General features: G+C 64.9%; 1 protein-coding gene across 2 annotated transcripts; it reads right to left on the bottom strand.

The window, feature by feature from the left end:
• Window positions 1–40: 40 nt before the first annotated feature.
• On the bottom strand, window positions 41–15,270 carry ACAP3 (ArfGAP with coiled-coil, ankyrin repeat and PH domains 3). 2 transcript variants are annotated; one of them, XM_074377717.1, is made up of 23 exons: window positions 14,725–15,270; window positions 10,748–10,805; window positions 9,977–10,096; window positions 9,741–9,794; window positions 8,506–8,564; window positions 7,691–7,874; window positions 7,185–7,229; window positions 6,932–7,027; window positions 6,778–6,852; window positions 5,637–5,749; window positions 5,494–5,545; window positions 5,153–5,253; window positions 4,966–5,077; window positions 4,519–4,727; window positions 4,372–4,441; window positions 4,163–4,257; window positions 3,883–4,085; window positions 3,581–3,685; window positions 2,381–2,479; window positions 2,075–2,295; window positions 1,794–1,903; window positions 1,594–1,704; window positions 41–1,500 (listed from the first exon to the last, which is right to left on the bottom strand). In XM_074377717.1, exons 1-23 carry the CDS (start codon window positions 14,769–14,771, stop codon window positions 1,353–1,355), a joined length of 2,487 nt encoding a protein of 828 aa, XP_074233818.1. In that variant the 5' UTR covers window positions 14,772–15,270; the 3' UTR covers window positions 41–1,352. The 2 variants fall into 2 exon arrangements, with proteins under 2 accessions (XP_074233818.1, XP_074233817.1); XM_074377716.1 differs by having other exon boundaries at window positions 3,581–3,688; window positions 14,725–15,269.
• Between the last annotated feature and the right edge of the window lie 129 nt (window positions 15,271–15,399).

Raw genomic sequence — 15,399 nt, 5'->3', positions numbered from 1 at the left:
CAGATGAGACAGAGCAGAGTGAGGCGGGTGAGCCAAGGCAGCGGGTGCAAGCGGCCATTTATTAACTGTGATCGGGAGCGGAGGCGGATCCCACCAGCCAAGGCCCAGGCAAAGGCCTTGATGCAGGCAGTAGGGTGGGAGGTGAGGGCAGAGCTCAAGCAGGGAGAGAGGAAGGAGTTAATTCTGCTCTTTAGGGGTCACAGCCAGCAGGTGAGGGAGTTGGGGGCCCAGTCAGCACCCACCTTGCTGCCCATGGAGCCTCCCTGGGCAGCCTTTGCATAGTGACCAGCCAACTGGCCTTGGCCTGGCCAAGGGCCCAGGCTGGGGAGAGGCCCAGCCACTGCCCCAGGGCTCCAGGGAAGGGGAATGCGGAAGGCATCAGAGGGCCCTGGGGGGTGAGCGAGGACCTGTGGGCCCAGCCAGGGGAGGGCAGGGCTGGCGAGGGACAGGGCCGAGCTGCAGGGGCCTCCCCCCAGCAGCAGGCAGAGCTAGGGGGTCAAGCTGGTCCTGGAGTCCACAGAGAAAAGACACAAGACAAAGTGAGAATGAGGTCCTTGTAGAAAACCCACTCAGTCCGTGACAAAGAACGTTGGATGCAGGGGTGGGAAGAGCCATGCCCCTGTCACCAGCTCTGGGACAAGTGCCTCTAGAGGAGGCAGGGATGGGTGGGGCTGCCGGCCCAAGGGCCTGCGTGGCCAGCCACGTGGCCTTGGGATGCCCCCGCCCAGCCAGGGTAGAGGTCCCAGGCCAGAGGACCCCCTCCCGCAAGCACCCAAGAAGCCCAGCCTGGATGCTGGGGTCACTAAGTGAGGTACACGGGTTGATTCCCTGGATGGGATGCCCCTTCTGCCCTCAAAGGGTGCTGGTGGCCAGCCGCCAGCCCCAGGGCCTAGTGGAGGGGCTGGGGGTGTAGGAGGGACCCAGCTAGCAGGTCAGTGTTCTGGGGCAGTGAAGTAGGGGGACGAGGTGACACAGGCCCTGAGGGCAGACTGGGGCACAAAGTGGCATGGGGCCTTGAGGGTGGTTTGTGACATGAGCAACCGAGGCCCCCTGAGAAGGGGCACTTGAAGACACAGGGTCCCTGGGTGGGGTGAGGGGCACCAGATGATGCAGCATCTCCCGGGGGAACGTGGAACTTCAGAAGACTCAGTGCTTGGGTCCTTTCTGCCTCCCTCCCCATCCTGGGGGTCGGGGCAGCTCCAAGGAGGGCAGAGCAGGTGCAGGGGCCCCAGGAGCACCCCAGGGTCGGGGCTCTCTGGAAATGGGCCCATGGTCGGCGCCTGCCAGGCTGCAGCCCGGCAGGGCAGGTGGGGGTCGGGCGGGGGTCCCGCCGCTGCCTGGCCCGGCCCGCCCTAGCTCTCGTCCAGGTGGAGGCTGATGAACTCCTGGATGCACCTGCGGTACTGGAGCTCAGTGGGACTGCTGCCCGCCAAGGAGCCTGGCTGCCCTGGGGGCGCCTCAGCCTCACGCATCTCCTCAGCCATGCGAGCCAGACGGAGCCTGGAGGAGGGCAGTGTTAGGAGCTCTCGCCTCCCCGCCCCTCCCCCGTTGCACTACCCCCACCCGCCCCCGCGTGCCCCTGCATGCGCTCACAGTGTGACAATGTCTGCGTTGGCCTCCTGCACTGCGATGCTCAGCGGGTCCTGCTGCTCATGGTCCAACGCGTGCTGGTCCGCCCCACGCTTCAAGAACAGGCAGACCTGGCTGAGGGCGGAAGGGACAGGTCAGGACGGGCCCAGGGCAGCACTGGCGGGCAGCCCGGGCCCGCAGGGAGCGGGGCGCCCACGACTCACCCAGTGCGGCCAAGGAGCGTGGCGTGGTGCAGCGGCGCCCTGCCCCGGCTATCTCTTTGGTTCACGTCCGCTCCGTTTTGCAGGAGAAATTCACAAATGATCAAGGAACCCTGGGAAGCCGGGGGTGGTTCAGACTGGTCCCTCGCAGGGCCCCTGCACCCCCAACGCCGCCCTGGGCACCCCAGACGGGACCAAGCACCATCCTCAGCAGAGGACCAGGGCCCTTGCGTGCGCGCCGCAAAGACACTGAGGAAACCTGGTGCAGACCGGTGCCCACCTACCCCTAGCACGGCCTGCACCAGAGGCGTCTTGCCCTCGTTCTGAGCGTCAGCCCAGTTGACCTCGGCCCCGAACGCTAGCGCCGCGGCCAGCGCAGGGAGGTCGCGGGTGCGGGCCGCACGGTGCGCCAATAGCCCGGGGTGCAGCTCGCGCACGTCTGCCAGGCCCCAGGCCTCCGCCTCTCCGTCAGCCTCACCGCTGGACTCCTCCGACTCTGCACCCTCTGCGGGGAGGGGATCCGTCAGGGGCGGTGACGCAGCCCGGAGTAGGGGATGGGCGGGGCCGGGGCAGGGGAGGCACGCACTCACCCTCCTCAGTGACGCTGTCCACCACAGGGCCCACGCCGAAGGCCAAGACATCAGAGCTGCCGTCGGAGCTGCCCCCTAAGCCACTGTCACTGCTCAGACCTGCAGGGCCCGCAGGTAGAGGAGGTGCTGAGCGTTTCTGACTCCTCCCAGACCCCTAGGGGCAGGCTGGAACCCCACCCATCACGGGCAGGATCAGCCCCAACTAGGGGGCAGACAGGAGCTCTACCCAGGGTTGGGGGGAAAGCGGAGAAAATCAAGTAACAGCTCAAAGGAGCCCATGGTCACCCCCTCCAGGAGCACAGTCCCAAGAGGAAGCCCACCCTCTCACAGGTCAGCCCTATCAGTGTGGCTGGGCTGAATCACAGCCTTGGGCAGATCTGTTTGTGACCAGTGCATACTGGAAGGTCATTGCCCAGAGATGGGGTCTTTGCCAAGCCCCAGACATGGCCCCAAGAAGCAGTGAGCAAACGCTGGCCCAGCTGGCCCAAGGGCAGCCCTCCCAGGAGAGCCCCAGGCTTAGGGATGGTGAGGCAGCGCCCTCTGCTGCACGAGGGCACCCCTGCCACCCCCATCAGCCCTTCCAGTCGTTGGCCCCAGAATATGCCTTCTGCCCACACTGCCCAGGAAGGCTCCCTGTGTGCCCCTGCCAGTGGCTGCTGAAGAACGCTAACAGGCAGCCATGGGGGGAGGGCCCTGACTTGGAGCATCGGCCCCCAACTCCAAGATGCACACAACTGTCTCTCGGGAGCTGGTCCAGCACACAGCTGTCCGGCCCCCACAGGCACTTGCGGACACATGGGGCCCTCAGCACACACGTGCACATGCGCACCCCCTGCATATGCACCCATATGCACATGCACTCACATGTATACCCGCTTGTGCCCTCACGCCCTCATGTGCAAACTCCTGTGTGCACACAGCACAAGCACATGCACACACATCACTCTTGAAGGTCATGGCCCCAGGCTCCAAGTCAGTGGCCAAGTCACCCCCAGCTCTTCAAGACCACCCCTTAGCCCTGATTGACTCCCCTGAACCCTCCCCATCCCCAGACCACTCCCTCCTGCAAGGACGCCTGTCCTCCCAGTCTCTGAGTAAGTGGCCACAGCTGTCCATCACTCATCCACCCTCTGGACAAGCCATGCCTGGCCCCCACTCTGCTGCCCTGGCTGAGCTAGGAGTGGGCAGCAGAGGACTTACTGCGTGGACCGGCCGCAGCAGCCCCTGCATCGAAGTAGGAGAAGAGGGAGTCCAGCTCATCTGGGCAGAAGAGGGAGTCTCTGCGGAACCTGGGCTCCACAGAGCCTGCTGCAGGGCGGGAACCAGGCCATGCTGGGGGTGGGCAGAGCTCCAGAGCACCAGTGAGCCCTGCCTCCCTTCCTCCTGACCACCCACCTGGGCCTCCCAGGGGTCCAGGGTCTGGTGGCCCACCCGCCGCTGAAGCCCTCTCCCCAGCCCTGCCAGGTCTGTGAGCTGGGGCACACCCACAAGCCCCCTCCCACCTGAGCACAGAGCAGCCACAGAAGGCAGGACGGGCTCCATCCGGACTTTGCGGCGGGTGGTGGGGACACGGGGGGAGCTGTGGTGGCGCTGACACTTCTGCGCTCGCCAGCGCCGAGGGGCCTCCCGGGCTGGTGCTGAGGGTGGCCTCCGCACGAACCTCTTTTCCACGTATTTATCCTTGATCCAGGCCTCTTTGTCCTGCCTGGACCAGGGGCAGACGTGAGGCTGAGCTCACGGGCTGGGCCGCCCCAGCCCTGTCCAGGCTGCCCACCACCTCACCTGGGGCTGCTGGCTGTGGGCTTCCTGCTGCCCGGCCCCTCACACTGGGCCTCGTAGATCTGGTTCATGGTGCTGTTTCCAAGCTCACACATCAGCTGCCAGAGGGGTTGCACTAGACATCAGCCCAACTCACAGCCGCCCCCCCTGCAAGCTTGCACCCCCGCCCCCCCCCACTTGTGGTCTGGCGCCTGCGATGGCACCCCACACACCTTCAGCAGCTCTGGCTCCCATGAGTCCAGAGTCAGGGACCGCACCTTGGAGCAGTGGACACCCAGGCTCCTGGATGGTGAGGGGCAGGGGTGAGTCAGGGCGTGGCTCCACCCCCACGCCCCAGCCCAACTGCCCAGTGGGCCCACCTGTGGATGCCTGAGCACTCGATGCAGAGCAGCACGCCCAGGTTGATGCTGGCCCAGCGTGGGTCCGGCTGGCCGCAGTCACCACACTGGCTGTTGCCAGCCACGCTCTGCACCCGCTGCAGCACACTCTCACCCTTGACGCTGCGTTCCCGAGAGTCAGGGGCAGAGTCAATGCTGCTCGTTGATGGGGATGCTGCGCGGTCCAGCCTCTGGGGGCAGGGCGAGTACCACTCAGCCCTCAGGGAGCCCCAACCCCGGGTTCCCCAGCGGGGCCTCTCTCCCTCCCCAGACACAGGTGCCGACACAAGCTAGGGCCCCTGAGGTGCGAACCTGCACATGCACACATGCACACACTCAATGCACATGCAGCCTGCATGCAGGCGGCAGGAGCTGTCTCCCTGTGGCACATGGGCGTGCACACATGCGCAAGGTGCTGGGAGGGCCCACCTCACTGTAGCAGCTGTCCGGGCTTTCCCGGTAGGCTGACGCAATGCTGGCTTGCACAGCCTGAACCCAGGCTTGCCGCAGCTTCTCTGAGTCGGCCTGCAGCATGCAGCTCCTGGAGGGAGGGGACCGTCAGGCCAGGCAGGCGGTGGCTCCCTCCGTACCCCTGCCCTGGGTTGGGCCTCCTCACTTGGTGGGCGACACGACCTCAAAGCAGAACCTCCGTTCGATGTCCTCACAGGGCTTCACGGAGCACAGCCGGAGGTCGTCCACCACCACAGTCAGCACGTCCTGTGGGCGGCACCACTGTGACCCTGGCACTCAGCACGCAGCCCTGGCCCTGCACTGACCACCCGCTTGTTCTTCTGCTTTAGAGATACAAACCGGCTGAGGCTTAAGTGGTCTCTGTCCCCTGACCACTCAGGCTTTGGTGTCCATCAGTGTCCTCAGCCCTGTGACCCCCCACTACCAGCCACCCACCCCAGGTCAAGGTGGGGAGGCCCAGCTGCTGCTGACCCAGGCCCAGCGCACCTTGAGCTTCTTCTGGTAGACCAGCTGGCTGTTCTGGATGGAGAACCAGCGCCTGGGCGGGCGGATGGGCCAGGAGAGGTCAGGTGGGGCGGCCCTCTCATCCACCCTGTGGCCCCGCACCCAGAGGAAAGGCCCTGCCTCACCGGTTCCACGTCTTGAAGGCGTTGCTGGCCCTCTTGAAGAGGTAGCCCTCCATCACCACACCACTGGGCGCATCCACATCAAACTCCACTTTGGGGTCATCGTAAGAGAAGTCCTGGGGGCGGTTGGAGCCCGTCCCCCGTGAGCACCCACTCCTGCCGTGAGGACACTGCTGCCCTCCCAGGCTCCCCCAAGACCAAGGGTGAGAGGGTCTCTTCAGCCACTTCCTGACCCAAACCGCCCCCCCCGTGGGGTGGGGACAGATGTCACACATCACAGCTGGGGGCCGAAAGCTCCAGCCCCACTCCCAGCCTTGCAGAGAGAGCAGGCTGTGGGATCAGGAAGGAAGTTGCCTCCCCCATCCTGAGTCCCCCATTCATGTCGCCAGCTGGGCTGCTCCAGCCAGCCTGACAGAGCTCCATTCACGCAGGCTGGGGAGACACTGAGTGTTGTCCTGTGTGTCCGGCAGGGGGAGAGAAGGCCCAGCCACCTGCTCTCCTGGCGGGGGTGGGGGGGCAGGAAGAAACAGCTGCAGCTGCTCCCGAAAGGAACGCAGTCCCAGCTCAGCCACCTCTCGCCTCTCGCTGGCGATCGCAGGGCAGGCGGAGGTGTCCTTGGTGCTGAAACGCCGCGGGGCGGGGAGGACAGAGGCCCCGCCCACCTGGTTTCCCCTCCCCTCAGGGTGGACGCCCACTCACCTGCAGCAGCGTCTGTGGGCGGGAGCAGGAGGGGGCAGGAGGAGGGGGAGAGAGCCAGTGAGTGAAGCCCTGCCCCCGCCCTGCCAGGCTCTGCTCGGTTCTGAAATAGCAGCACCCGCCCACAGCCCCTCGGCCCTGGGCAGCGCCAGGACAGCTGTCTGACAGGTGAGCAGAGGCCCCAGGAGGACACCCCGTCCCAGCTCCAGCCCCAGCGTCTGTGGGCTGAAGGGGCTGGCTCTGGCCTCTAAGTGACCGCTCCACTGTGCTGAGGCCCCTGAGGGATCGGGACCCTGGCCTCTGACTGCCGTTCCAAACAGGATCAGCGTCAGCCTGCAGAATGGGCGGGCCTGGGGGATGGATGGAGCCTGTATCCTGGGGCGGGCCTCCCAGGTCAGCGGATGGAGATGGGTGAGGGGCAGTGGCCCTCTGGCTTGTAGGGCCTCACCCGCTGCTGGATGGCCGCGTGCTTGCGTTCCATCTCCCGCTTTTCCACTGCTGAATCGATCACCAGCTGGTCCAGCTACAAGGAGGGACACAGGGAGGGAAGTGGACCCCTTCCCCTGACGCCCTGGCCCGGGTGCCCCTCCCCGCAGGCTCACCTCAGCCGCCAGCTTTTTCATGTAGGGGTCCAGCTGGTGCAGCAGGCTGTAGCCCTGCTGGAAGAAGCTGTACTGGGCATGCATGAAGGACAGCATCTGGGGGTGGCAGGCACAGGTGAGGCCCCACCCTTAGTGGCAGAGGTGGGGCGGGGGGACAGATCCCAAACCTGTGCACCCACACCCAGCACACCTGCAGCACACACCTGTACTCAAGGGCACCCCCCCAAGCCCTGCCCCCTCACCCAGCACTCACAGAATCCAAAATCTCAAACTTCTTCTTGGCCTGGAGGACATTGATCTGCCAGGAGAGGAATGAACAGGTGAAGGGTGTCAGGGCCGAGGTAGGCCACGGGCCATACCTTGCCGCAGAGTCCACTCAGGCGGCCAGTGGTTCCCGGAGACCTTCAGCTCAACTTCAGCTCCCTGCCCTGGTGCCAGTCCCATCCTCCCATGGTTCCAAAGTCCTTCTCCAGTTCAGGACATTGGGTCCCCCCCAGAGGCAAAGCCAAGGTTTCTCACCCCTGCTCCAAGTCCCTCCAAGCGCCACCTCAGAAAGGTCTTCAAGGCCTCCGCCCCCAAAGCCCAAAGCCCTGGCTTGTCTCCTGGCCAGTCCCCAACTCTGGGTCTTTGCTTGGGCATCAGCTCCCCCCCTTCACCATGTCCTTCCCCAAGACAGAGCATCTCAGGTTTTCTCAGGCCGCAGGAGCCCCTTCTGTGTAGGGACACAGAAGCAGCGCCCACCCAACCCCAGCAGCTGACCTGGAGCACGTAGTCTAGGGCCAGGTGGCGGAAGCACTTTCGGGTGAGGGTCAAGGCACCTGTGGCCTCCTCCACTTCGTGGGGCCGGTGCCTCGGGGCCTGGGCGTTCCTCACCAGGGACAGCTCCATGTCCTCCCGAACTTTGTCAAACTGCTTCTTGGTCTCCTTGAACTTCCGCACGTCCCTGGAGGCCAGAGGGTGTCAGGTCAGGGGTCTGAGGTGGGGTGCATGTGGGGTCTCCCATCTTCATGAAATGCTCCCTCTCTGCTCCCAGGCTCCAGAGTCCCCCTTGTCCTCTCTGAGCCCCAGGCCCCCAACCCCTGCAACCATCACTCTCCCCTCCCTGTCCAGGCCCCTTCCCCGATTGAGGGGCCCACTTTCCCTCTCCCACTTCACTCCGAGGACTGATCCAGTCTGGGGTGACCCCCAGCCCCACCCTGGACTCCAGACTCTCCACTCAGGGGTCCCCAACTGCATACACAGGCGCTAAGCTCAGGCCCCTGCCAAGCCCCCACTTCCTCCCACCACAACCCTGACCCTTCTGTCCCTGGCCTCACCCTTCCCTGCCTGAGGCCCTCCTGGCTGCCCTCTGTGCTTGGTGAACTCTCGCCCTGCCCTCCAGGCACTGTTTCCTCAGCCTAGCCTTTGTCCTTGCTGAGACCCCCACCCAGAACCTGGAGGCCTTGGGCCCAGGGCCCTGGACCCTCCCAGATCAAGCACAGCTGTGTGTGTTCCCCACTCCAGCATGGGTGTCACCACTGCCCCTCCTAGGGCCGGGAGAGGCCAGGCCTCCTGAGGGCCGCAGGGCCACTCACTCTTTGACAAAGTTGTGAAGCTGTTGCCGCACAGATCTCTGGGCCTGGTCAAACAGGATCTGGGGGACAAGGGAGGGTGGAGGTGTTAGGGGTCCATCCCCTCATGACCCCAGAGGCCAGGTCCCTGTCCCCCAGGTGAGAACCAGGGAAAGCCCCACCCAGCCCTGACTGGGCCCCAGCTGGTCACCCTCACAGAACCAGCCTCACAGGGTCCAGGGTACTAGGCGCAGAACCCAGGCTGGGGTCAGCGCCCAGGGGTGACAGCTGTGATCACCTGCATATCTCCCCGCTTCTGGCTCTCGGCCAGACTAGAGGCCAAAGCTGCCCCAGATGGACCCCCTCCTCTGGCGCCCCCATACCAGCCTGGACAAGGCAGGCACACACACAGGGCACCAAGCGACACCCACTGCCCTGGTCTTGGGAGGCTACCTTGAGGAGGACCAGCCCTGAAATAGAAAGGACGGAGACACAGCCAGAGCCCCTGAGGGGTCTGACCTGGGGAGCAGAGTGGGGTGGCTGTGGGGGGCTGGAGAGGTCTCTCCACAGCATTGCCTGGACCCAGAATCAGACCCCTTCATGTGGGGAGAGGGCTGGGCCCCAACCAGGAGCAGACAGACAAACAGACAGATTGGACAGGACAAGCTGTCTTGTGCTGGTTTATTTCTGAACTTCCTTGGCGGGAGAGGGGGCCCCTTGTTTAGTCTGGGGCCCTGGTTCCCAGGCCATAGTCTGACCACCCACATGTGCCTCAGTCGGCCCTGTGTGTCCATGTGGGGGACCCTGAGGGGCACAAGGTCACCCAGACCCAGGCCAGGGAGCAGAGGTTGGGAAACATCCAGTAGCTGTGGGGTCCGCCCAGGAGAGGCTTCCACCACCTGGCCAGTGACCCCTGCCTGGTGGCCCTGGGTCACCCTCTAAGGCCTCGTTCACCCCAAAACCCCACTGCCCTCAGCCCCGGGGGGATCCAGGTGCCTCCCCAGCAGCTGTCTGGCCCTCACCTGGAACACAGCAGCTTCTGAGCAACGTGCCTCCCAGCCCCAGACTGCAGGAGCGGGACCGTGGTCTCCCCTACAGTCCGCCCCTGCCAGCTCAGCTCTCTCTGAGCCAGCCTGGAGCCTTCCAGGCTGGGCGGGGCATGAGGGAGCCTGTAGAGGCGCTGCCTGGGACGGGATGACTGGATGAGGAAGCCGGCCCCCCCACACACACATCACACACACACCCCGGCCAGGGCTTACCATGTGGTAGTTGACCATCTCCTGCAGGCTGTCTCCGAACCTCTGCAGACATTCCTGGGGGCAGGGGAGACCCTGGCTCAGATGGGATAGCCATGCCCCCAAGTGGCTGGCACCTCCCGCCCATAGGCCACAGAGCCGCCCCTGCAGCCCAGCCCTGCCAGGGCCCGGGCACCCTCAGGGGGCTGCCTGCCCGTGCCTGCCCCTGACTAGAGGTCAGAGGTCAGCTGCCCCCTCACCGAGATGACAGTGTCGCCCTGGCACTGCTGGGACAGGTCGCGGACGCCACTCACGAAGAGCCTGTTGGTGGTGACGTAGGCCTTGCCGGCCTCGATCATGCCACTGCACAGTTTGACCAGCTGCAGACAGGAAAGGGGACACCCACGCCACCAGTGAGCCCCAGCCCTCACCACTGAGAGGCCAGGCCACTCAGGCGGGGCCACCCACAGACAGCCGGAACTCAGCTCAGGGCCCATCAGTGCCCAGGACACAGCTGCCCTGAGCAGCCCCAGGAGGGGAGGGAGCCCCACTGCCTGCCTGCCTGCCTTCCTGAGCCCACTTGGTGCCGGGAGGACAGCTTTGGGCTGCCCAGGCCTTGGCTCCAGGGTGGGGGGTGAGAGCAGGACGGGGAAACCCCGAGCTGGTAACCCAGGGCTGGGGTGGGCATGAGGTCTGGGCCAGGGGTCAGTGGGACCAGCCAGCAAGGCAGCTGAAGGGTGCTGCCCCTCCTCCCTCCCTTGTCTGTGCCCTGGGCCCCTAACCCAGTCACTCAGAGGCACTGTCCCCACCACAGCCCACCCCTGCTCAGCTCGGTAGGATGAGACCCAAGCAGAGACAGGTGCACCCTGGGATGGGTATGGCAGACCACAGCTGGGGCCAGCGACAGACCCACGTCCTGCACACACGTACACCCACACTGGTGGCTGTGGGTGAGCTGGGCCAGGGCTGGGCATGGGGACAGGGAGTACAGCCCTGGACCCTCGGTGTGCACCCAGGCCCCCGTCCCTTACCTTGTCCAGTTTGGCCTCGATCTCAACCACGTCTGTCTCCACCTCATCGATAGTTGCCCTGCAAGAGGGACAGGGTAGCTGGAGACTCACCTGCAGAGGGCCTCCCCCACGGACTTAGGCCCGGCCTCATCTACCTGCGCGCCTCCTCAAAGGGGTCTGTGGTGGGAGGGGGCTGCTCTGCCGATGGCCACTGGCTCTTGTAGGCCCACCTGCCTCCATGTCCCTCAGACAGACCAGGACGAGTCTGGGAGAGGCAGTCACCGCCCTGGGGTGGGGTGGGGATGGGAAGGGCACAGAACAGGACCCAGGTCCCTGACTCCAGATCTGCCAGGACCACCACCAGCCTAGGCAAGAAGAAGCCAGGTGGCTGTGATGCTCCCACTTGGGGTCTGGAACCCAGGGCTGGGGGGAGGTCAGACAAGCCCCTAGGACAGAGGGAGGGGCCACAGCCCCAGTGGAGGTGCAGATGCAGGGCCAGCACCAAGCCTCACTGGTCACCCCCTCCAGCCCCTGCACCTCTTCAGGTCTCAGAATTGACCCCAGACCCCACTGGATGCCCCCATCCCTCAGCTCCTGCTGCAGCCCACCCCAGCCTGGGACAGGTGGACCCTGGGGCAGGCCTGTCTCAGCCAGAGCCTGCAAGCCTGTCTGTTCTGTGGCACCGTGAGACCCCAGACCAGCTGCAGGGGACTGCTCCCCCTCCTGTTGACTCCCCCAACCTCAAAATACCAAACGGGCACTGTCTATCTGGAGGCAGGGGGTTCAGACCTTGAGGGAGCCCACTCCCTCTGGGGCAGCCTGACAATGGGGCTGCCGGGGAGGGAAGAGTTAATGCATGACATCACCAGAGAAGCCACTGGACAGAGAATCCCGGAAGGAAAGCGAGAGGCAGATGGATCACACACGTGACCAACCCCCTCCATGCTCCGGGAACAGGAAATAGGGAAATAGGGCCAGTATCCCAGCACCCCGCCCAACCTACTCAGCTGGCAAGCTGGGCCCATCTGGCCTCCTGGGGGCAAAGGACAATGGGGCAGTGGGGCTCAGGCCAGGGGATGGAGATAGGCCTCCAGGGCCAGGTCTAGGGTGAGTCAAGCAGAGAGGAGGCTGTCCAGGTCTGTCTAGCGGCTCTCGCTGCCCCCCCCCTTGACTGTAAGGGGAGGGGCGTGTTCCAGGGTTTCCCTATGGGGAGGGACCTAGTCCCCCACATGGTGGGTAGCCCAGCATGCCCTCAATTAGGGGCTCTGGGGAGAGTGCCACCGAGAGAATGGATGCTTCCCCGGACCTCCTCCTCTCTGAGCAGCCCCATTCCTTTCCTAGGGGCCTAGGGGACTCTGAGTTCCAGAACAGGGAGGGGTCAGAGGGGACTTTTGCTTGGACTGGTGGTGGCCTATGCCCCAGCAGGATGCCCTGGCCTGAGGTTTGGCCAATTGTGACAGGGTCTCCAGGAGGCTCGGACTTCAGGGACCATGACCACCACTGTAGCCTCTCCCTAACTCTCTGAGGGTCCCTAGGTATGGAAGCACCACCCACTTAGGACAGGGTACTGCAGAAGGAAACACAGCTCCTGGCGTCCCAGCCACCCCAGATGCCCTGGGCAGCTGTGTGAAGAGCTGTCACCTCTGGGGAGATGGCACCAGGTCCCCAGGGAGCTGGTGAGGGTGGGGCTGCATTGGATGCTGACAGATGTGCTCATGGGGGCAAGGTGGGCAGTCAGCAGAGGGCCCTGTCCTGAGGGCCCACACCACTCAGCTCTCCCCTCCCCATCCCCACGGACCACAGACCGAGGCCTCCTCTCCCGCCCTCTAGGGTCTCCTCAGTAGCTTGGAGGATGGGGAGGGGGATGAGATCTGCTCCCCCATCAGAGCCGTGACTCAGCTCCTGAAGCCCCACCCAGGGGAGGGGGCACTGAGAGCAAGGGCCAGGCGGCACCTCAGGCCTGTCTGACAGTCTGGATCCCCCCCACCCTGTCACCTGCATCCTGCGGCTATGGGGCTCTCCCCAGGTCAAGAGCGCATAGGCAGGGTCCCCCTTCCCAGAGTTGGGGCCACTTGGCCCTACATTGCGGACCACATTCTCCCACCCAACCCCACCCTAGGCCTCCCTGCCCCTCCCAGCTGCCATGAAATCCAGGTTACATCCTCAGCGTAGCACCCAATGGTGAGTGGACAGGGGGACTCCAGAAGGGCCTCAAAGCCCCATTAAATTTCAGCCCAAACCCAAAACCCACCCCCATGCAGCTTCTGTGGCCAAGGTCTGGGGAATCTCCTTGGCCCCATCCCCAGGCTTGGCTGGGCACTTTCAAAGGAAGCCTGGCAAACCCCAGGCAGTGGTTGCACCCACTGCCCCACCGCAGGTGCCACAGACCAGCAGGCTGGTTTGGAAGGGAAGGCCTGGAGGTGAATGGGGTGCTGGCAGCCTGGATCCAACCAGGCAAAGTGGGCCTGGGCCCCTCCACAAGGGGAAGGGGGAACACGGGGCTTCTGATCGAGGGGCCAGGACCAGGCCCCCAGCTGAGACCCTGGCTACACCTCCTCCCACAGCTGGGTTCTAGAGGACAGTGGGCAGGGGTGGGGGCCCAGGATCATGGGTCCAGACATGGGATCAGGCCTGAGTTGCTCACCCCACCTCTCACTCAGTGAGGAACAGAAGATGGGAGAACATGGAGGGTGGCCACCAGCCCTCTGTCCAGGGCCTGGGGCTGCTCTCTGGTCTGACCCCCTAACCCCTCATCCAGCCCTCCCAGATCTTTGTTGCTGACCCCTTGTGAGGTGGCTGTGCAAGAGGCTGGCTCCAGTGTCTCAGGGACAAGGGTACTGATGCTGAGACCTGCCAGGCACCCACAACAGGCCCTCTTGCTAACATACCCAGAGACCCGGCACACACACATGCATTTGCAAAGTGTGCACAGAAGCAGGGAAGACATGTGTTTGTGCAATCAAATGTGCCTGCACACAGTAGCACAGTGCTCACACAGACCGTGTATTCATGGATACGTGCACACACGCACAGATACGTACCCCATGCTTGGATACACATGAACAGATTAACGTGTGTTTAGTGCCTACACTCATACTTGGGTGATAAACACCCACCACGGATATGTATCCACACCAAGAGATGACGTGCACGTGCGTGGTGCACCTACCACTAGTCTGCACGCCTGCATCAAGCATGCCAATTCAGGGGTGCAGATCACCCACACATTTCATGCCCAGGGTCTGGCACCTCAAGGGAGGGCGCAGAGGGGCAGAACTGACACATGTGCACTGGAACACAAGCATGTGCACCTGGCACGCAAGAAGTGCCCCGTTAAAGCGTATGTACACACCATGAACTTGTCCACCCAGATAAGCACGCCTGCACTCCCAGGAAAGACTAAAAGCACAAACCCAGGACTGGGAACAGCCCAGAATCTCCACCAATACCTCGAATCCAGTCTGCTCAGCTAGCCCCCACCCCTACAGGCGCCTAGGTCATCCCTGCCAAGCAGCTGCCCCAGACCCTAGACGTAGCTCCAGCTGCCTGTCCCTCTTGACTGCTCTGGGCATGCGGACCGAGACAGATTCCAGGGGCAGACGCCCTGTGCACCCTGACGACCCTGGCCAGAGCCAGACTGCAGGGCCCGGCAAGGTCTCAGCCCTGTACAGGTGGCCAGCACGAAGGTGCAGACACAAAGCGGGGTGGACACTCTCACGGAGAGGTGGCACTGACAGCGGCCGCCCCGCCCCACGCGCGCACCCTTCGCGCGAGACGACCAGCACAAGGGGCATCTTTTGTTCCGGGCTCTCAGGCCCGGGCGCTGTGCTGCGGGCTTTGTCCAAGGCGGGTCCTCCTGCTCTCGCCGCCAGCCCCAGCGCCGGGTACAAAGGCGGCACCGGCGACCCTGCCCGCGCCCATCCCCGGCAGCCGAGGCTGCCCCGAGGGGCAGCGACCTGGCCGACCACAAAGGGCCGCTCCGCGCCCCGGGTGCGCACCTGAAGCGTGGCGAGTCCTTGATGCACTCCTCGAACTCCACCGTCATGGCTGCGGCGGCGCGGGGAGCTCACTGGCACGAGGACCGCGGAGTCCTGAGCGGCATCCCCGGCCGGCCCGCCCGTCCACCCGCCCGCTCGGCGCTCGGCGCCCGCCCGCCCCGAAACCAGGCCGCCGCGCCACCGGCCCGCCCCGCCTGTCACCGCCGGGGAGCGTCGTCAAAGTCCGCCGCCCTCGCGCGCCGCCCGCTGTCACTGCCAGGGAGCGTCGCCAATGTCCGCCGCCCGCGCTCGCCGCCCGCTGTCAGAGCCGGGGAGCGTCGCCAAACGCCCCGACGTCCTGCCCCCTTTGGGCTGCGGATCGGCAGGGTAGGTGGGCCCAGCAACAGTCGCGAGGGCCGTCGGTCCGCGATCGCTCCGACGATCCGGCCGTTGGGCAACCCGGGGGGTGGCAACAAGCGCTCAGCTGGACCGCTGTGGGAGGCTGCGGGCGAGTGAGTGGGCGCGGCAGCGTGAAGGTCTGCGCTGAGCTGTGGCTGCCTCTCCCCTGGGCGGGCACTTTGCACCTGCTCCCTAAGTCTGGCCCCGCCTCCTCTCTCCTGCCCGGGGCGGCCTTGCGGGACGGCCCGGGCGGGGCGAAAGCGCAGGCGCAGGCGCGGGAGCTGCCTTGGGGGCGTG

This window comes from Camelus bactrianus, chromosome 13 (genome assembly GCF_048773025.1).
Source record: "Camelus bactrianus isolate YW-2024 breed Bactrian camel chromosome 13, ASM4877302v1, whole genome shotgun sequence".
Lineage (NCBI taxonomy): Eukaryota > Metazoa > Chordata > Mammalia > Artiodactyla > Camelidae > Camelus > Camelus bactrianus.
Note: the sequence above shows the minus strand (reverse complement) of the source record. Positions and strands in the feature narration are given on the sequence as shown.

What these genes read in the sequence shown, in the direction of transcription:
- ACAP3 (XM_074377716.1), bottom strand. Translation starts at nt 14,771, where the DNA reads ATGACGGTGGAGTTCGAGGAGTGCATCAAGGACTCGCCACGCTTCAG. An exon ending in TCTACCAGAAGAAGCTCAAG is followed by an intron (nt 5,254 to 5,493) that starts GTGCGCTGGGCC and finishes TGCCGCCCACAG; the next exon opens with GACGTGCTGACTGTGGTGGT. An exon ending in ACGCTCCTTGGCCGCACTGG is followed by an intron (nt 1,705 to 1,793) that starts GTGAGTCGTGGG and finishes TTCCGCCCTCAG; the next exon opens with CCAGGTCTGCCTGTTCTTGA.